This window comes from Homarus americanus, unplaced genomic scaffold, assembly GCF_018991925.1.
Source record: "Homarus americanus isolate GMGI-L3 unplaced genomic scaffold, GMGI_Hamer_2.0 scaffold51476, whole genome shotgun sequence".
Lineage (NCBI taxonomy): Eukaryota > Metazoa > Arthropoda > Malacostraca > Decapoda > Nephropidae > Homarus > Homarus americanus.
In genome coordinates, this window is record NW_024736148.1 from 5,641,386 (window position 1) to 5,662,743 (window position 21,358).

General features: G+C 36.8%; 1 protein-coding gene across 1 annotated transcript in view; it reads right to left on the reverse strand.

The window, feature by feature from the left end:
• The window catches only part of LOC121872086 (ras GTPase-activating-like protein IQGAP3), a 123,093-nt gene extending 102,696 nt beyond the window's left edge, over positions 1–20,397 (reverse strand). The window contains exons 1-10 of the mRNA XM_042374778.1: positions 20,277–20,397; positions 18,030–18,126; positions 17,530–17,764; positions 17,100–17,244; positions 13,108–13,265; positions 12,692–12,826; positions 10,362–10,446; positions 7,323–7,417; positions 998–1,190; positions 109–269 (exon numbers count right to left, since the gene is read on the reverse strand). Of these exons, the coding sequence (XP_042230712.1) occupies positions 109–269; positions 998–1,190; positions 7,323–7,417; positions 10,362–10,446; positions 12,692–12,826; positions 13,108–13,265; positions 17,100–17,244; positions 17,530–17,764; positions 18,030–18,126; positions 20,277–20,295 (1,323 nt within the window). The 5' untranslated portion in view covers positions 20,296–20,397. The remainder of the gene's footprint in view (positions 1–108; positions 270–997; positions 1,191–7,322; positions 7,418–10,361; positions 10,447–12,691; positions 12,827–13,107; positions 13,266–17,099; positions 17,245–17,529; positions 17,765–18,029; positions 18,127–20,276) is intronic.
• Between the last annotated feature and the right edge of the window lie 961 nt (positions 20,398–21,358).

The following is a 21,358-nucleotide window of genomic DNA, read 5'->3' on the forward strand; positions in this document are numbered from 1 at the left end:
TAAGAAATATTCCCCTTGACTATAATAAACCTCTTTTAGCAGTGGCATTTCAAGAAGTTTCAACTTGATAGTGACAAACAATATAATCAAAAGTATTCTTATACCAACCTGGGCATCCAAGCGAATGGCAGCCATCTCTTCATGGTAAAGTGGTGCAGCAAAATCTAGTATAGGAGGAAGATTTGGCCCTAATTCCAGTAAAGCCTTCAATGTGTCTGATGGAGAGCCACAGGCTAAATTCTGGTTCACAGCTGTTATTCCCTTCATCACTGACAACAAAAACATCAGTTTAGCAGGGACAGCTTCAACATTAGAGGTCTTTAAATATTTTCCAGCTTGTGCAATGTGCCATGAAATAAAGTAATGTATACAGCAACTATACACCAGACTGAATTATATTGGTGACATGAAAAGTAAATGTTTTCAGGTAACAGTGCAGGAGATACAGTATACTGATGTAAACAATTTTCACCTATACATTACAGGTTCTGATACACATACTGTACTGATATCATATTATTTGTCTAGTCTATTTCTTTCCCCACTATGTTCAACCACATTACAGTATCATAAATCTTCTTCAAAGCTAAATATTCACTGAAAGTCCTATCCCAGTGAGTTTACTGAGTCTTAACTGGCACACAGACACCTGCAGGCCTTCACCCATGCTCATTTCCAACATTAATATGTAAACAAATTATAAACAGTATTTGCCTATCTTTCTACCCCTCTTACTTTTATGGGGTAGTCATGGGAAACCGAAACCTCACAAAAAGGGAGAAAATTGAAGGGGAGATTAGTGAAACAATGGTATAGAAATTGAGAGAGAAGGGCAGATACGGCCAGTAAAACAGTCTACACACTTCCTCATACAGCATACAAAGTGAATCACTAACCTTTACATAAGTTACACCTCATAATATGAATTCACATTACACATCAAGATGGAATAAATCTGTTATTACCAAAATTAAACTTATCAAACAATAATTCTTACATTTTTGTTGGAATTCTGCTTCTTTATTAACCGAGGAGATAATTGATTGTATGATTGTCTTGCTGAGTGTGGTTGGTAGGAGAGATGTGTTGAGACTGTAGTTAAAGCTCTGGTTGATACCTGGGTCCTGGGGGTCAGCCAGCTCCCTCGCTAGAGCCTCCAGGTATTCCTCACACAGTTCACGCTTGAAATACTGGTAATACAAAAAAAAAAAAAAATCAAAGACATCATACAATCATTTTTGTTTTACCCTTACAAGACTTCTCTCAATATAGCACAAGGTGTCTAATTAAAAGCAACATTGATTCATTCTTCATTCTATTAATTCCCTGACCAGATAAACATAGACGTTTTAATAGAAAACAGCTTTATGTGTAATGTATAAAATATTAATAGTGTACTGTAGAGTACAGTACCAGCAATTATTTTCCCCCAAAATCTTTGGAAAATAATTAGTGAAAGTGAGTCATATTACAAAAATTTACTGTAATATGAAAAAAATTAATACAGTACTCTAACCCAGAATCAAAACATCATGGTTTGTTATAAAGGCAGCCACTCTTCTTTCTCTCCTCTTTGTTCGTGGTTTCACATTTCCATCGCTCATCAATTGGGGAACATTACCATTTTTCAATTTTTTGTCTTGCATATTCATCATTCAGAGCACTTGCCATGGTGAAGTACAGTGACCCCTCGGTTAACGAACTCAATCCGTTCCAGAAGGTCGTTCGTTAACCGAAACCATTGTTTCAATGGGTTTTTGGGTAATTAGTTCCAACTCACCGAATATTTCCTAAATTCAACAAAAATGGGAGAAAAGTAGACTTACTTTGAGGTGTGTATGTAGAAGGCTCCTGGATGATGATGATGATGATGATGGGAATTAGAATGGGGGTGGAGGAGAAGGGAGAAGAGAAGGCATTGGGGTGGAAGAGAAGTCACCCCATGGCACCATTTCACCCATAAAATTTTAGTTCTCTTGGTGTATTTCAAGATTATTTTCTTTAAATCAACACTGCACTACATTATATATTGTCAATATGTAAAATATATTTCAAAATGACCAATAATTTGCTTGGAAACACAGAAAAAAAGTGTTTAGTTGAAGAGAGTCTCAAGCAAGATGCTACCTCCAGTGAAAACAGAGAGAGACTAACGCCTGTTTGCTGTGTTAAGAGGCTGGATGCCGCGCATTAAACTAGTCACTTTACCTTCAATTATGTTCAATAATTGTTAAAATGACTAAAAAATTGAATATTAAACTTTTAAAATTATTGAATAGTATAAACTTCTTGATATTTACTAAAATAGTAAGGAATTTAAGCCCTAGAACCAATTAATGTATTGGCGGACTGATACTAAAGCTGGTTGCCCGGCCAGTGCAAGCGAAAACATGTTGAGGTCGGTTCGTAAGAAATTCGTTAACCGAATTGAAGATCCTAATGGAAGGCAGTTCGTTAACCGAGGCGTTCGTTAAATGAGGGGTCACTGAAATGTTGTCTCACAAAAATACAGGTAAAACTAAAAATCTAGTTACCAGACATATCTAACGAAATGCAAATAATATTGTTTAAAGTTTAAATTTCTTTGGGTAACCAACTGCACAATAAGCCTAGAAAATGAGCATAGTTAGTTAACTTAGAAAATGGGCCCCAATCTTCCCTAGCCTAATCATTAGGCTTGGGCAGGGGTGTCAAACTCATGGCTCGCAGGCCAAATTTTGCCCTTGGGATGGTCAGGTGTGGCCCGCGGGATGACTGTAAAATTTATAAGCCAGTGAAATTATAATAGAAATAGATATGAAGGAAAAAATGCAGATATGAATGAGTTGGTAAATTCCGAAATGATCTTCTACATCATTGTACATAACATAACGGTCATAACAAGATTGAGCTCTTAAGTTTCAAAACACAAATGGAATTCTGTAATAAATTGTAGCCCCAAAATAAAGCATATACAGGTTGTACCTCTCTAGTCCGGCATTCTGTGGTCCGGAACGATTTTAGTTTGTCCAGTAGGTAGATAGGCAGCTTTTTTTTTTTTTTTTTACTTATCTGAATAATTATTATTATTATTACAGGAGTATTAAATTTTTGCCCCTCAGGCCCCAATGTGGGTCAGTGACCTATGCCCGGGTGGGCTAATCCCCATAAAAAAAACAACAACAAAGCTGCGGGAAATTAAGGTTTGTTTACATCCGGCAGTTCGGCTGCTCTCTCTCTCTCTCTGCGCTTGTCTATACCGAGTACAACATTTAACCCTTCAATATATATGAGCAGTAAATAAGTGTTGCTTTCATATTCTTATGTAGAGTAATGACGATATGTTTTCACATGTGTGCACTTACATACGCGGTCTCACTTTTTTTTACCATTAATGGTTAGCTACTTATATTGTTCCATTTATTAACATTAAATAACATTACAGGTACTTCAAACAACCATATTAATTTTTTACATTAATTTTACTACAGCTACAACCAGGGTCTTATTTTCTTCAGTTTTATATGTAGAACCAATCAGTCACTGGTTTTGTAAGCTTTAACATAAACAATGCCGGCAGCCGTCTCGTCTCATCGTGTGTTTTAATATTCCACGTACTATAAATAAATTGTATTGTTAATTTTGCACACACAAACATTAATTCAATAAAAATAAATTCAGAAACACTAATTAAAATATATATGAACAGTAAATAAGTGTTGCTTTCATATTCTTATGTAAAGTAATGACGATATGTTTTCACGTGTGCGCACTTACATACGCGATCTCTTTTTTCTTTACCATTATCGTTAGCTACTTCTATTGTTCCATTTATTAACATTAAATAACATTACTTAAAACAACCATATTAATTTTACTACAGCTACAACCAAGGTCTTATTTTCTTCAGTTTTATATCTTGATAAAATCACACGGGAAAAGGGAAACAACGGAGCACCTTAGCTTTCATCTTTATTCAAGACATCTTCAGAGGCAACTGGATTACATGGACAGAGAGAGGCTTAAATATACAGGGTGACCTTAAAAACATGAGGTCAGGTCATAATGATGTCATCCACTAATCCCCACACCAACACACACGTAGAGGAGCTTAAGAGAAGGGGGGTGATGTGACTAGTCAGGTCAGGTCAAAAATAAGGGACCCACTAAATATTTATCATACATCTAGATCAAAGGTTTTCAAAGCATTTTTAACCTTGGGCCACTGACAAATAAATTTATGTAACATATTATCAGTTTTGAACTGACCATCACTAAGGTTTATTGATTTTAATTCCTTAATCAAACTAGCTTCAACCAGAAGTCTTTCTGTGACACAAGATGATTTAAATACTTCTAAGCTTTTTTCCCAAGCAATGGGATGATTATTATTCCTAACATGAACGAACAAGGCACTGCTTTCAGATGCTGTTCTGATATTATACTTATGTTGTTTGATTCTGAGCTGCAGTGTTTTTCCTGTCTGTCCTACATAATTACAATTACATTTGCTACATGGAATACAATAAACACTTCCATTTACATTCAAACTTGGGCTATTTCTTATTAACATATTGGTAATGGTTGAGTCATACTTGAAAACAACATTAATATTTAGAAGCTTGAGGGACCGAACTAACGGGACAAATTCATTACGATAGGGCAGAGTCAAAATATTCTTAAGTGTAGGTATTTGCCTGGTTTGAGAGGAATGAAAGGATTTTTTAACCCTTTTAAAACAATGATCAACAAACACAGAAGGGTACCCGAGTTTCTGTGCAATGGAACGAATGTGTTTCAATTCATCGTCAATAAATTCAGAGTCACAAATACGCAGACATCTTAAGAACATAGCAGAAAAACTGACATTTTGGTAGACTCCAGGTGATTCGATAAAAAGTGAATGAAACTGTCTACCTGTGTGGGCTTTCTGTATACCTTAAATTTGTAGTTTTGGCCATTTCTCATGATAAGCATATCAAGGAATGGAAGGGATCCATTTATTTCTCTTTCAATTTTGAATGTGATACTTGGGACAATATCATTAAGCTTGTCTAAAAATTCCAATGAGTCACTGTTACTTGGCCAAAGACAAAGAACATCATCTACATATCTATACCATGGAGGAATAAAGTCCACTATATTGGGTAGTAATCTAGACTCAAAAAACTCCATATAAATACAGGCTAGAGGAGCAGAAAGACAATTACCCATGCTCATGCCAAATATTTGCTTGTAGAAATTCCCGTTTGCTCTAAACACATTGTCAGTTACGCATAACTCTATCAATTTGAGGAAAGTATCATGTTCAATAGTTAAATCTAACAGTTGTAATTTATCTTTAAGAAATGAAAGTAGGTCTTTCACTGGTACTCTTTGGCCTAGTAACAGTGACCCATTGGAATTTTTAGACAAGTTTAGACAGTTTCATTCACTTTTTATCGAATCACCTGGAGTCTACCAAAATGTCAGTTTTTTCTGCTATGTTCTTAAGATGTCTGCGTATTTGTGACTGAATTTATTGACGATGAATTGAAACACATTCGTTTCATTGCACAGAAACTCGGGTACCCTTCTGTGTTTGTTGATCGTTGTTTTAAAAGGGCTAAAAAATCCTTTCATTCCTCTCAAACCAGGCAAATTCCTACACTTAAGAATATTTTGACTCTGCCCTATCGTAATGAATTTGTCCCGTTAGTTCGGTCCCTCAAGCTTCTAAATATTTATGTTGTTTTCAAGTATGACTCAACCATTACCAATATGTTAAAAAGAAATAGCCCAAGTTTGAATATAAATGGAAGTGTTTATTGTATTCCATGTAGCAAATGTAATTGTAATTATGTAGGACAGACAGGAAAAACACTGCAGCTCAGAATCAAACAACATAAGTATAATATCAGAACAGCATCTGAAAGCAGTGCCTTGTTCGTTCATGTTAGGAATAATAATCATCCCATTGCTTGGGAAAAAAGCTTAGAAGTATTTAAATCATCTTGTGTCACAGAAAGACTTCTGGTTGAAGCTAGTTTGATTAAGGAATTAAAATCAATCAACCTTAGTGATGGTCAGTTCAAAACTGATAATATGTTACATAAATTTATTTGTCAGTGGCCCAAGGTTAAAAATGCTTTGAAAACCTTTGATCTAGATGTATGATAAATATTTAGTGGGTCCCTTATTTTTGACCTGACCTGACCTGACTAGTCACATCACCCCCCTTCTCTTAAGCTCCTCTACGTGTGTGTTGGTGTGGAGATTAGTGGATGACATCATTATGACCTGACCTCATGTTTTTAAGGTCACCCTGTATATTTAAGCCTCTCTCTGTCCATGTAATCCAGTTGCCTCTGAAGATGTCTTGAATAAAGACGAAAGCTAAGGTGCTCCGTTGTTTCCCTTTTCCCCGTGTGATTTTATCAAGATTTATCTTATCCACGTTTTCATTGTGGATCTACATGAAATTCAGTTTTATATGTAGAACCAGTCAGTCACTGGTTTTGTAATCAACGAAAACAATGCTGTGTCATTTCCTGGTGTGTTTTAATATTCTACGTATTATTAATGAATTGTATTGCTCATTTTGCACAAACATTAATTCAATAAAAAAGACATTCAGTAATAAACAATAATGAATCTTTTGTACATAAGAGAAATGACGCTGTTTACACGATTATGCACGTCGTCTGCACGTTGGCGGGCCGTTCAAACCCGTTGAAATTCAAGTTTCCGCCATCAAAATTTTTATTTTTTTTGTGTTCCAATAAAATACGTTGAATTAAAAACTCGCGAAATTTGAGAAGCGACTATACGACATTTAACCCTTCAATATGTCTTCAAAGAGACCATGATGCAGAGAAAGTGGTGCTAGTGCTTCCAAGCATAAGCACAAGTCACTATCTATCCAGGAAAAGGGTGAATTTCCATGGTCCGGCAATTTCCATGGTCCGGCACCGGTCAGGTCCCGAGGTTGCCGGACTAGAGGGGTACAACCTGTATATATATGCCTTTTGCTATCCTGTTATTAGCATTAATCATGTTTATTAAGTAAAATTAATTTTACATTCTTTAGATCAGACAAACCCAAATGAGGTATTCTTGGTAAGCCAGGTAAGGCAATGTGTGTGAAGCTGTAAACTTCAATCCTGCAAATATGTGATATAGCACTTGTGTTGGCCCTGAAAAGGTAACTAAAATAAGAATTGGCCCTCAAAAGGTTTTAAGTTTGACACCACTGGGCTTGGGCCTCAGTCCTAATGACTGCTTTCATTTGAGGACCATTAGGTTCAGGGATTATGTGACCTAAAAATGTATAACAACACCTTGGTATGGTGCTTAAGACTAACCTTGAGGGAGAGGACTGAGGAGCTGAGTGCCTGGATCAAAGCTTCAACATTCTCGTCCCTGACGGCATCTTCCACTCTCTCAGTAGCACAGAAAGCTGAAAGTCAGATAAAATATACAACCTGTATCCACACTTAAGATTCTGTCAAAAGTACTTACTGTCGTTAAGTGTACAAGACTTGACTTAAAAGCTAAATACTATATAGCAGACCCTCATTAAATTGCAAGTGGGACTGAGAATTACTATGAAATAGTAAATGGCAATATATCAATTTATGTAATTCAATAGGAAATACAGCATAAGGGATGGGGCAGGACTGGAGCCCCCATAACACAAAAAAATTCCTTCAAGACATTTATTTCACCAGACTAAACCCACTGCCAGAACACCTCAGCAACAGGCAGTCTCATCACTCACATGGAGTGGTAGAATAAACACTTGAGGGACACTAAGATATCGTGAGGTGTTGATGGGAACTGGTGACTTGCATATGTTTTAAAGCGACCGAGCATAAAAGAGTAAGCAAGCAGCTGCGTAGATGGCTTTGGGTGAGATGCCTGTGCTGCCATCTAGTGAGAAGTGGGAAAAATCTTGTTTGTCATCAGCTGATGAACAAGTGTGTCCACTGTCCATTCGAAAATATTGAACTTTTCTGAGCTAACATATGAAAGGGATTTGAACACACAACTAAGAAAAATGAGATTAATTTAAGATGAAATGACAAAGAAAGCAAAGTACAGTCGACCCTCGTTAAAACGGACTAATACAGTGGGGTATGCTATAACGAACGGATCCTACTACGAATATTCCTATAACGAACGGTTTTACCTATAAAATTGAGAATGCTATAACGAACGAAACTCCTACAACGAACATTATTTAAAAAAAAAAAAAAAAATTTTTTTTTACTAATTTATTGTTTTTTTATTACAAATATTAATGATATTCTTTATTTCAGGGGTTTAGATGCATATTTATGCAATTTTTTACAATTTTTACAATTTTATATTACATTTATCAGTGTTAAGTGGTTGTATTTGGGGGCCTGGAACGGATTAATCCTATAACGAACAAGGTTCTAGAACCAATTAGATTCGTTATAGCATACCCCACTGTAGGAGGGGAAGGGTGTCCGTTTTAGCCGATTGTCCAAATTAACCGATTTAGGGGTTAATATTGCATAATATTGCATTATACAGCTATGTGCATGTTTGTTTGAGTGCCCCGTCATAGGAGTCCGTTTTCTCTTCACTTCAGGACACCTGAGTCGTCCGTTTTCTCTTCACTTCAGGACACCTGAGTCGTCCGTTTTCTCTTCACTTCAGGACACCTGAGTCGTCCGTTTTCTCACTTTGAGTCGTTTTCTTCACTTCAGGACACCTGAGTCGTCCGTTTTTCTTCACTTCAGGACACCTGAGTCGTCCGCTTTCTCTCACTTCAGGACACCTGAGTCATCCGTTTTCTCTCACTTCAGGACACCTGAGTCGTCCGTTTTCTCTTCACTTCAGGACATCTGAGTCGTCCGTTTTCTCTTCACTTCAGGACACCTGAGTCGTCCGTTTTCTCTTCACTTCAGGACACCTGAGTCGTCCGTTTTCTCTTCACTTCAGGACATCTGAGTCGTCCGTTTTCTCTTCACTTCAGGACACCTGAGTCGTCCGTTTTCTCTTCACTTCAGGACACCTGAGTCGTCCGTTTTCTCTTCACTTCAGGACACCTGAGTCGTCCGTTTTCTCTTCACTTCAGGACACCTGAGTCGTCCGTTTTCTCTTAATCTTAGAGTGCAGTGCACCAGAGACTTTGTTATTTCTTAGTAGTGACACAGAATTTGATATTGCAACTGGGGTTGCAATTGTTGAGGCAACTTAGGTATGTCTGATTACAGTTGGAATATTCAAGATCCATTATGAGTGATGTTTAAAGCTTCAACTGTCTTTATGGTTGGTAAAACTTGTCAAGTCTGTCAGTCTGAGTGGCATGTGTGAGGCCTTGTGTTTGTACAACCGCTAAATATACACCTAGACCCCGACTTACGACGGGGTTAGGGACCCAAATCCAGGTCGTAAGTCCGACATAGATAAAAAAAAAGAAAAATTTTTTTTTTAAATAAAAAATACAGTACAGTAAAAGTAATGATAATGATGAAGTACAGTACAAAAGTAATAAATAATAAGGAATGGATACAGTGTGACTGAGCACTTAACCTTTAATGTAGTCAGCTGAATGCACATGGGGCCCCCATAATTTTCTAATTATACATGGAGACTACATTAACTGGAAACGTTTCGGTATAGAAAATGCGTGTCATTTAAAAAAAAAAAAAAAATTTTTTTATATCTATATCTGAGGCGGTCGTAAGTCCACGTAGTCGTAAGTCGGGGTCTAGGTGTATATATATATATATATAATGTTATGGTAATTATCAGAAACACATAGGCATGACGAGGTTTATTACAAAGTGATGAAAAGGATACTGTACAGTGGGTAGTCCACAAAACATGTAGCCATGTCTCTTTATTTGAGTGCCCCGTCACAGGAGTCCGTTTTCTCTTCACTTCAGGACGCCTGAGTCGTCCGTTTTCTCTTAATCTTAGAGTGCAGTGCACCAGAGACTTTGTCATTTCTTAGTAGTGACACAGAATTTGAAATTGCAACCCCAATTGCAACTGGGACAATCCCAGAACCAGAAATTTGATATGGACAGTTCAGATTTCGTCCGATTTATCCGAAATCCGGATTAAAGGGGTCCGAATTAACGAGGGTCGACTGTACAATATCAAACTAAAATAATGAGGGTCTACTGTAGTATACCAAATTTCGGTGTAAAATAAGAACACTGAAATGAGTAATATAACTCATCTAACAGGGAAAAATCAACTCGCCTACAAAACCATGAAACAGGACAAGGCTATTAGTTGGGTACCCTCATAACCCATCACTGTTAGATTAACAAAATAAGTCCTGATCAAACACATTTATATCTGTTGTATATAAGCAACACAATAGTTTACCTCAATACATCATAAAAAAGAGGACTTACCATTAACATAGGAGATGTGACCTTGAATCTCTGCCTGAGTGAGCAGCTCATCATAAGCATCGGGAATGTAATCCTGATCACGGCTCTGAAATGTTTCACGAGAATTAATGAATTAGTGTGTGAACAGGACAAAAAATAAGAAGAGAGTGGATCAGGATTTTGTCAAGTTGGAAGGGTGAACCGAGAGAATGGGAAACGAATAATTCAAGACAACAGACAATAGACTGGGGTCATAGACCCGCTGAAAAAGTAGGAGGGATGGACCACCCATGAAGACCGACTGGAGAGCAACCAACTTATTTTGGGGGATGGATGTGCTGCTGATAAGTATTGTTGGGTTGTGAAATGACATATTTGGGGCTTTGCATTTGAAGGAGAATGCCATAGCAGATCATTTATGTTTCATGGGTAAGAATAAGTGACAGAAAATGTAGTTAAAAGTCTTATGTCTCTTGATTCTGGCCACCTTTGAGTACAGTGACCCCTCGGTTAACGAACTCAATCCGTTCCAGAAGGTCGTTCGTTAACCGAAACCATTGTTTCAATGGGTTTTTGGGTAATTGGTTCCAGCTCACCGAAAATTTCCTAAATTCAACAAAAATGGTAGAAAAGTTCACTTACTTTGAGGTGTGTATGTAGAAGGCTCCTGGATGATGATGATGATGATGATGATAGGATTTAGAATGGGGGTGGAGGATAAGGAAGAAGAGAAGTCATTGGGGTGGAAGAGAAGTCACCCCATGGCGCCATTTCACCCATAAAATTTTAGCTCTCTTGGTGTAATTCAAGATTATTTTCTTTAAATCAACACTGCACTGCATTATATATTGTCAATATGTAAAATATATTTCAAAATGATCAATAATTTGCTTGGAAACACAGAAAAAAAGCGTTTAGTTGAAGAGAGTCTCAAGCAAGATGCTACCTCCAGTGAAAACAGAGAGAGACTAACGCCTGTTTGCTGTGTTAAGAGGCTGGATGCCGCGCATTAAACTAGTCACTTTACCTTCAATTATGTTCAATAATTGTTAATGACTAAAAAATTGAATATTAAACTTTTAAAATTATTGAATAGTATAAACTTCTTGATATTTACTAAAATAGTAAGGAATTTAAGCCCTAGAACCGATTAATGTATTGGCGGACTGATACTAAAGCTGGTTGCCCGGTCAGTGCAAGCGAAAACATGTTGAGGTCGGTTCGTAAGAAATTCGTTAACCGAATTTTTGTTCGTTAACCGAATTGAAGATCCTTATGGAAGGCAGTTCGTTAACCGAGGCGTTCGTAAAACGAGGGGTCACTGTAAAGAGTAATGAGAAAAAGGCTGAAGAGTGAAAACAATCTATATTATGAAAAGTGATATTGTAAAGCCAGTGAGTAGGCGAGTTTATGTTTACAGAACACACAATTTCTTTGGCACAAGATTCATTTAACTAACCCTACAGTTAAGGTATGTGTACTTTTGCATCCATCAAATGGGTGATTTTGCAGAAATAAAAAATAGGCTTGTGATCCATATTACAGTAGAAACCAAGTCACAGTCCTACAAAGATTTCTTTGAATAAAACGGTCATGAAAACTTTATAAAACCCAGCACCACTAATCAAGATGAGATTAAAAATTTATACAGTAAATGAATTCCAAAACTTTATCCCAGTCAACTAAATGCACCAAAAACAAAACATTTTCAGGCTCTCTTCCATATCTCCACAGCATTAATTTCAACCTAAAATAATACTCCTTTGGAAACATGTCATGCATACAGTTATCTTTACTTTAACTACTTTTAGAACATATATGAACGTGTAAGAAGGGTGTCAGAGAAGTGTATAGAGGTAATGCAGGGAAGTGTTGGGTGAATGGGACAACCTGCAATGAAAGAAGGACAGAACAATTCATTCAGGAGAAAATCTGGGGAGATTTAAATGGCATTGAGGACAAAGGAAAATGCAGTGACAAGATTGCCTGGAGACTGTGTCAGAGGGAAGTTCCCAAACAAGTGAGAAACTGCATATATAAAAACAGTCATGAAGATTTCTTAAGAATCTCTATTCAATTATGGCCATCCCACATATAGGGTAACCCTTGAATAAGCTACCCATTATTCTTAATAATCAACATTTTATGAATGCTCATTATTATGGAAAATAATAATTTTTAATAATTAATTTATAATCAACTGCGGCAGTTATCTGTGTAGAACACAAAAAAAGAAAGAATAAACCTGAACCCCCCAAATTATAGAACTTATACAGTATTTAAAATTCCAACATAGGTGAACTTTAAAGAGATGACAGCAAAGATAAACTTGTGGTGCAGTTTTGACTAACCTTGTTTATTGCCATCTCCTTCTTGTGCATCTTGGCATCAAACAGACATTGGAGATAACTGTCTATGTTTTCCTCAAGGATGTTCTGAAGGTGACATGATGGATTGCCTAATGTTTCCAGCAGTTCACAGTGATCCTGTCAAAATAATAATACAGTATCATAAGCAACTACCCTTGGTATATATCAAAATGGAGGATTAACTTAAAAATGCCATTAATTTATTATTAATTCCGTAAAAGACGAGTCCTGCTTGGGTATCCCGTCCACACAATGTCCCAAATATCTATCTGAGTTATCCATCACTTCACACAACATAGCATCACCCAACAACATGTCCTCCTTCAATAAAAATAACAAAGTTAATGCTATTACACTATTAATGCTAAAATGATAATAAAGTCTTCCTCTATACATACACCCTTTTCAATAGCTTCATTGACTGCAATAATGGCAGCGTGGAGTGTTGCCTCGTCAACTGGCAGCTCATTGGCAAGAATCCCACCAATCTTGCCAAACTGTGGCAACTGGCAGCCATACTTGCTTAGTTCCTTCATCATAGCCAGCATTACTTCCTCTGTAAAAGATGAGACATAATTGTTAACCAAACATATACAACAGAACAAAATTGAGTATTTTACCCATAAACTGACTTGTTCCCTCTCCCTCTTATGCATATGATAGATCCGTGATCAAGTATCCCAATCACATTTCATTCAGCACGAGTTGAAATATACTCGTATGTTATATATACTTTAAGTCACCTATGATAAATACTGCTGGCACTAGTATAACATTAAAACTAGGTTCCCATCCTTATTTCTTTCAGTATCTTAAAATTTGTAAATATTGTGTTTTCTGACTAAAAAAATCTACAAGTATAGTACTGTGCAGTTATCCCTTGTTTAACGATCATTCACCAAGTGATCTTTTTGGCTTAGCGATTTATAATTTTTAACATCCTTTCTCATTTAACGATAGTCTATTTTCAGTTTAGCATTCTTTAACTGAGAAAATTCAGGAAGTCAGAAAAACTCGGGATTCTGTTATCCAAATGCGCATCAATACAATACTCTAATGTGGCTTAGAAATAAAGACAATATAATATAAAACTATAAAATAAGAAAAGTGAAGAGCATAAGTGTGTATGTGTGGGAAGTGAATATATGCATTGAGGCTGTAACTGAGGCCAGGCGCACTCTCCCTCCCCCTTATGTGACGTTACGCTGATCACACCATACAGACAGCAGACACATTTGGTGTGTAGGTAGTAGGAAGCTACCAAACAGGGAGGTACTACCGCCTGGGAAGATAACTCTTGATCTTTTTTCATTTTGTATTTCTTTATGGTTCTTTATTATTATTAAAGTATAATTATTATTATTATTATTGTTATTACTATTTTATTTTTAATTTTGTATTTCTTATTATAAATTATATTTACTTTAAACTAATTATTATTATAATTTTTATTATCATCACATTTTCGGCCCCCAGGCCCTGTTGTGGGTCAGTGACCTGTGCCCAGGTGGGCTAATCCCAGTAAAAAAAAAAACATATCTCTCGAGTCATTTAACGATCAGTTTTCAGGAATGCACCCTCAATCGTTAAACGAGGGATACCTGTACTGGTAATACCTGTACTACTACTAGTAATAATAAATATAAAATATAGCAGTCTCGATAATTCTGGCATTAGGTACCAAAAGACATTGTGAATTAATTATCAAATCACACATTATAAACTGTTCCAAAACTGCTTTAATAAACACTAAACATTGTACATTATACTGTACCGCATTTTTAGTCTGAAAAATAACAACAAAAATCGCCCAGGGGCCAATATGTGAAGTTGCCGTCTACCGTAGGCTAATGACTCCCCCCCAGTTGCTGTCTCCAGTAGGCTAATGACTCCCCCAGTTGCTGTCTACCGTAGGCTAATGACTCCCCCAGTTGCTGTCTCCAGTAGGCTAATGACTCCCCCAGTTGCTGTCTCCAGTAGGCTGACTCCCCCAGTTGCTGTCTACAGTAGGCTAATGACTCCCCCAGTTGCTGTCTCCAGTAGGCTAATGACTCCCCCAGTTGCTGTCTCCAGTAGGCTAATGACTCCCCCAGTTGCTGTCTCCAGTAGGCTAACGACTCCCCCAGTTGCTGTCTCCAGTAGGCTAATGACTCTCCCAGTTGCTGTCTACCGTGGGCTAATGACTCCCCCCAGTTGCTGTCTCCAGTAGGCTAATGACTCCCCCAGTTGCTGTCTCCAGTAGGCTAATGACTCCCCCCAGTTGCTGTCTCCAGTAGGCTAACGACTCCCCCAGTTGCTGTCTCCAGTAGGCTAACAACTCCCCCAGTTGCTGTCTCCAGTAGGCTAAATTCTACCTAACCCAACTCCAGAATTAAAAAAAGATGTTATTGCTTATTTAAACACATTATTATATTTGTAATTAATTAAAAAAATAATTATTGTAAATATAAAAGCTGAATTTATAACTACTGTACTGATGATGATAACCCAAAACGATTAACATCAATACGGCAGACACCCAACTCTTCTGAAGGTAGCTAAGCAGTAACCATTTCTGAACTCTTACAAGCATTACTACAGGGTATCTATTAATGCCATACCTGCAACATTTTTTTTAAAATCAATAAATACCAATGAAGATTTTTACAGATTAATTTATTTTCACATTTGCATCTGATAACATCACTGGCAGTATTGTAGCCAAGTTAGACTCGTCACTGTAACCACCGGGCTACTGGGCCAAGTTGCGAGGTGTTTTGGTTGTTTTTCAACTTGTATTTTCAGGTAGATATAAGTAACTCTCTTCATTTATTTTTACACACTATCCTACATGCATAGTGAAAAAAGTAAAAGAATTAATTGTCATAAGGGCAAACACATTTCATTGCACATGAGTTAGCTGGCTCAGTGGGGGAGCAGGAAGAGGGCACAGAGTGTGGGGCGGTGGTGTTGCTAGAGTGTCAACGGAGGTAGCATCCATGCTGGTCTGCATTGCTATGGCGAAGAAGGGAGTGTATGCAAATGGCGATTGTGTTAAACTTTCACTTTGCTCTTATTTGCTGGTTTGGCAATACAGTATTTTTTTTTTCAACTTATTTATTGCTATTACAGTATTTTTATTTATTCCTCACATTTACTGATACATTATTGTATATATTATCCTAATAAAACTATGGCTACAGGAGGAAAAACATCCACAAAAGTTTTTCCTGAATATTCCCTGCTAAATGGGGGGTCCTCCTTATATGGCCGCGTGTCTTACATGCTGTAAAATATGTACATAAACAAATACAGCAACACATAAATACAGTACAGGTTGACAATCCCTTATCCGAAATCCTTGGGGCCAGAGGCATTTCGGATTTCGGAATTTTTCGGTTTTCAGAATGGTTAGTTATAATAATAATTCATAGGTCTAGGTCGTGTTTCTCACTTTTATCTTTTTTCATTCTTGTAGTTCTTTATTATTATTATTATTATTATTATTATTATTTTATTAATACAGTATTATTGTTATTATTATTACTATTAATTTTATTATTATTTTATTGTTATTATTATTATTATATTTCGGTGTATTTTTTATTACAATTTTTATTTACTATGAATAATTATTATTATTATAATTAGTATTACTATTACATTTCTGCCCCCCAGGCCCCGATGTGGGTCAGTGATCTATGCCTGGGTGAGCTAATCACTGTTAAAAAAAAAAAAAAAAAATTGCTCCACAAAAAACTTTTGGTTTTCAGAGCTTTTCGTTTTTCGGAATTTCGGATAAAGGGTTCTCAACCTGTACAGTATTGTACAAAATGTCGTTCTACATTACATAAACAGCTCCTTCCCTTCTTATAATTATGCGGTGTTACACTAATACAACACCATGAAGACAGGCAGGCACTGGGCTAGCTGTGACCACACAATATAAGCAATGAACCATAATGGGGTCGAGTGTGGATTTTGGGGGAAAAAATGATAAGTTTACGATAACGTTTTATTATCCGAGCACCAAATAAACCGAAATAATATCGGAATTATGGTGAAATTGTATAATGTTATATTAATGAGGTCAAAGAGGTACCTAGTGCTCAGGAATGAGAGGGGGGGGGGGCTCAGTACACCACCCTACCTCCCATAAACAACTCACTCCCCACACTGCATTTTTTTTATTTGATAGTTTTATATTATAATCACTGACAGGCAGTGCTCAGATGTGAATTATGAATATCTGACCACAAAATTTAAAAGAGGTAGTAATAGAGGTACTGTACCAGCAAATTTAAGAACGTGTATTTGTATTTCATGAATTATCGCGACTCCACTGTACTGTACTGTATGTACTTATTTGAAAATGGTATATAAAATGAAAAAGTCATATACTGTTTCTAACCTGAGAAGATAACTTTGCCATATAGATTTTGTATCTGCGGAGCAATCCCAAGTCGAAACAGGTAAAGGCTGAGAGCATGTAGGCAAAACACAACACGGGGCATGTTTTTGCGGTCATATACATCTGTCGTCTCTGGGTAGAAGCTCTGTAATAACATGAAAATATGAAAACAAATTAGATGCAAAAATTTTCCTACTTTCCCCCTAAACTTTCCCATTATTACACCATGATTCTTTACTAGGAATTGACCCAAACAAAAAATTCAAATTGTCAATAAAATTTATAGATTAAATCCCTAGTACCCAACTTGTTAGTAGTACTGTACAGAATTCCTTGATGCTCAAGGTAATACCAACTACTGAATACTAATCATAATAAACTACTGTACCTAGACTGAAACAGGCTACATGCAGTATTAGCTATCACTTACACTTGGCAATTTAATTTTCTCTAAAGCCTTGAGGAAATGGTTGATATTATCTGTGTGTCTGAATGTTAATCCACTTGTCTGGTATTTGATCAGGTCAGCATCATAGATACGCCGTAGTGGAACAGTGTCAGGGGCGAAAAAGTGAGCTAACTTGGCCAGATAGACACCATGACGGAGCTGTTCTTCCAGGTCCCCAGCTTCTGGTAACTCTTCATTTATACATGCCTCCATCCATCTGTTGACAGGTGACAGTTACACACCTCTACTACTTTCAGTATAGTAGCTATGTAATGAAAGATACAGACAATACTTTTTTCTTTCTATGTCTTTCTATTATTATTATATTGAAAATTTGACTCCTTTACTGTAATTCACATTTTCTCCCTACAAGTATGTGGAAACATTTGAAAGTTTCTAAATTCAATATCCTTATCAAACACAAGCTATTCCTCCAGAATAATACGCATTGTTTACATAAATAACAGTATTGTTTGTCTTACTTCCTGGCCTCTTCAAGGTGACATAGATACTGGTACGAGATATTTTTCTGTCGCTGCTCATCCATCTCTTGGGCAGTGAGACAACCCGCTTCTGATCCTGTAAAGAACCAACTCATTTAGACAATTACTCTTGTGAAAATTTCCCATGAAAACTCTACTGTATTATCAAGACACACAACAGTACAACCAATACTGATCAGAAAAGTACTGTGCCATGAACAGGGTTACTACATAACATCTTGAACCTAACATCACAGGTCTAGGATAATTTTAGTTAGGTTGCTGTGTACTGTCTAAAAAAATTTAATGGAGCTGTCTAGTACTCGAGCTACAATATACTGTAGACTCAAAAATTCAATTTTTACTCTACAGTAATAATCAACACATGAAAATTCTTGTCATTAATCAGAAGCATGGGAAGGCATCCTGGTCAAGGACACGAGATAATATCTAGTTCATCATGGTCAACGGTGCCAGCTATAAATAACTCACAGTAGTATAAACAGGCTGTAAATGAAGACTTAAAAAAAAAAGGATAAATTGGTCATGACATTCTACCTACTGACAAGCCAGAACCAAGCAACTAGTGAATTATAGCCAAGACTCCAGGGCTGTTAACCAGGATTCCATCAGACATACCTCAGACACTTGGAACCAAAATCCAATGAATGCATGAAATCCATTTTTATTTTTCCCACTCCATTTTAAATATCCTGGAGCAGCCATAAGCCACCAGAAGTAATTATTCACCTTCGGTAAACCTACAAACTCCATGGTGGAAAGAAGTTTATCAGAACGCACACCTGGTAGGCACAAGTGATACCCGTGCATCTGGTAGATACAACTGAAAATCTAAACATTACTGTACAGCGATATGGGAAGAAAAAGATGCAATTTTGATGGAAAGTACTGTAGAGTGTAGTGATAAAAGAGGAATATGGCGATGAAGTTTAGCTTGAGTTTATAAACAACCTATTAGCAGAGAGATACCAGGAAGACATGGTTGCCCATACCATTGTGCCACTAAGGGAACAGAGGACGTGCAGCTGCTAACCAATTAAAATTTTTCTTGTTTCATGGGTTTTAACATTATGTTCAACTGATTAATTAAACCATTTTTTTCTCTTAAACCTTAGACAGGGGAGGGACACAAGCTTATGACAAAGGGTTAAGGAATTAGTTGTGTTTTCCCATCATAACCACATCCTTAAGGGAACTATGGCAGCAATTATTAACCTTAAGATAGTCTCTTGGTTCCACACTTTTTGGCTGACAGATACGGAGCTTCACCGTAGTGTGGCCAAAACTCACAGTGCATTAGCTCAGCATAACATAGTTTTACCCCAATTCAGGTGTCTGGCCGAGTTTCTATGACCATCACTGGCACATGTACACCCAGTACTTAGCAACTGTGTAAGAGAAATGAACAACTACCAGACTGGACAGTAAGCAAACCAGCGTCAATGAGGATTGAAGATAAAGTAAAGCAAATGAAACTAGTGCAGAGCAAGAAGGTATGACAAATTTTCGTTATCACAATGGTTCTTTCCTGCAAAGATCAGACATAATTTTGTGATGGTTTGTTTTCATTCACCAAAAGCATGGAGGCTTACTTACCTCTTCATAATTCAATGTATTTTTCCTTGCTCTCTCAGCCACAGTCTATGCCTTAAATTAAATGTTTCAAATGAACCAAATAATTCAAACCATAATCATCTCCAAAGAGCCACTATAAATATTTACCGTAAAATAAACGAAGGCTGGGCGTAGTTATGGTTAGGTTATAATTGTTGTCTCGTGCTTTCAAAAGCAAAATAAATAAATGGATTTGTATTTCATGGCATTTTTTATTGTGAGCCAAGTCTGGCATTTCTACTGAACAAACCTCAGAAAAATGTCTGGTAAAAAACAAATCTTACAACAATATCTACTTCACACGAGACAACACGGCCTGGGGAACAGTAGAGGTGACTGCCCTACACTTTGTTTTCACTTTCCTTAGTATAAAGACACTGATACCATAAATTCTAACTCTTAAGTTCTCTTATTTAGTTCTTTTAGACCAATTAAAATCATTTGTAACAACAAAATCCCCCGACACGATAGAATAAATCATGTTATTGTCAGGTGACGGCAGCCACTAAGCCGAGGAAGTCACGATAGCCCTCACATTCTTCGTCTACTTTGCCTCAATTAACACTATTTTTTTATTCTAAATCTCGATAAAAACTTTATGTATAAACTCACCTTTGTGTAGGTATGCCATGGTTGCCTTAAAACTCCAAAATAGCCCCAGGAAATTTGATTAATCTCTCAAAGTTGTTCTGTTCTCAGTCTTCCCCGGGGCGCCACATCTTCATATACTGAGTGCTAGACTCTCATTGGTTGAGTCATCTGTCCTCTGATTGGCGTTAAGAGCAAATTCTAACTTTTGATTGGTCCATCACTCAATTTTGAATTTTGATTGGCCCTTGATAGCTAAGCTGAAGTCAGATTATTTATTTTGATTCAAATCAGCTGTTTAGATAAATAAATTAATTCTTTTTATGATATGTTGTGTTTCGTCGACTATTGTGGCAAAATATTAATTAGAAGAAAACTCATGGGGTGACTTAATGGTGGAATAAAATAATGCATCACTGTAATAATACCTGGAAGTTTATATTACACCTACGACAACAGTGGAATGCCGAACATAGACTATACTTGTAATAATCACTATACTAGGAATGAAAATTACTTTGTTCGTTATTCCTATCGACAAGATTAAATAAAAATTAAATTTTAACCAATGTGACGGAACAAGGAAGCCGTTGGCTTGTTTAATCCCCTATATAATTATACCTACTTTTGGGGCTGTCTATAACAGTTCCGGAAAAGCCGGGTAGGCTATCAAATCCACCCAACACTTGATCAGTGGCGTAATGATGAAGGTGTCTAGCACCAGAGGGCAAAACATAATTTACCCTCCCCATAAAAAAAATAAAATCCACCCGCCATGTACTGTCCACTCACACTTTCTAATTTGTAACGTAACCTTTCTGACCTTTTGTCATAATTAACTGGTCTCTGAGGGTAATTATTGGTTGAATATGTATTAACATCACAGAGTGCAAATATTTTTTTTTTGTGCAGGGGGAAGGATTATATCTGCGGTTAAGCAATGGCATTAAAATCATTTTAGTGAATTGTTGTGTTGTGGGGTTCGTTATGTTTGGGTTCATACTCAGGATGGGATGGAGAAAGGAAACTCACAATGTGCTCTCTGTATACATATTGTATTGGATGTACAATGCAGCTTGGTGCTGGGAAGGCAGCATGGTTACAAG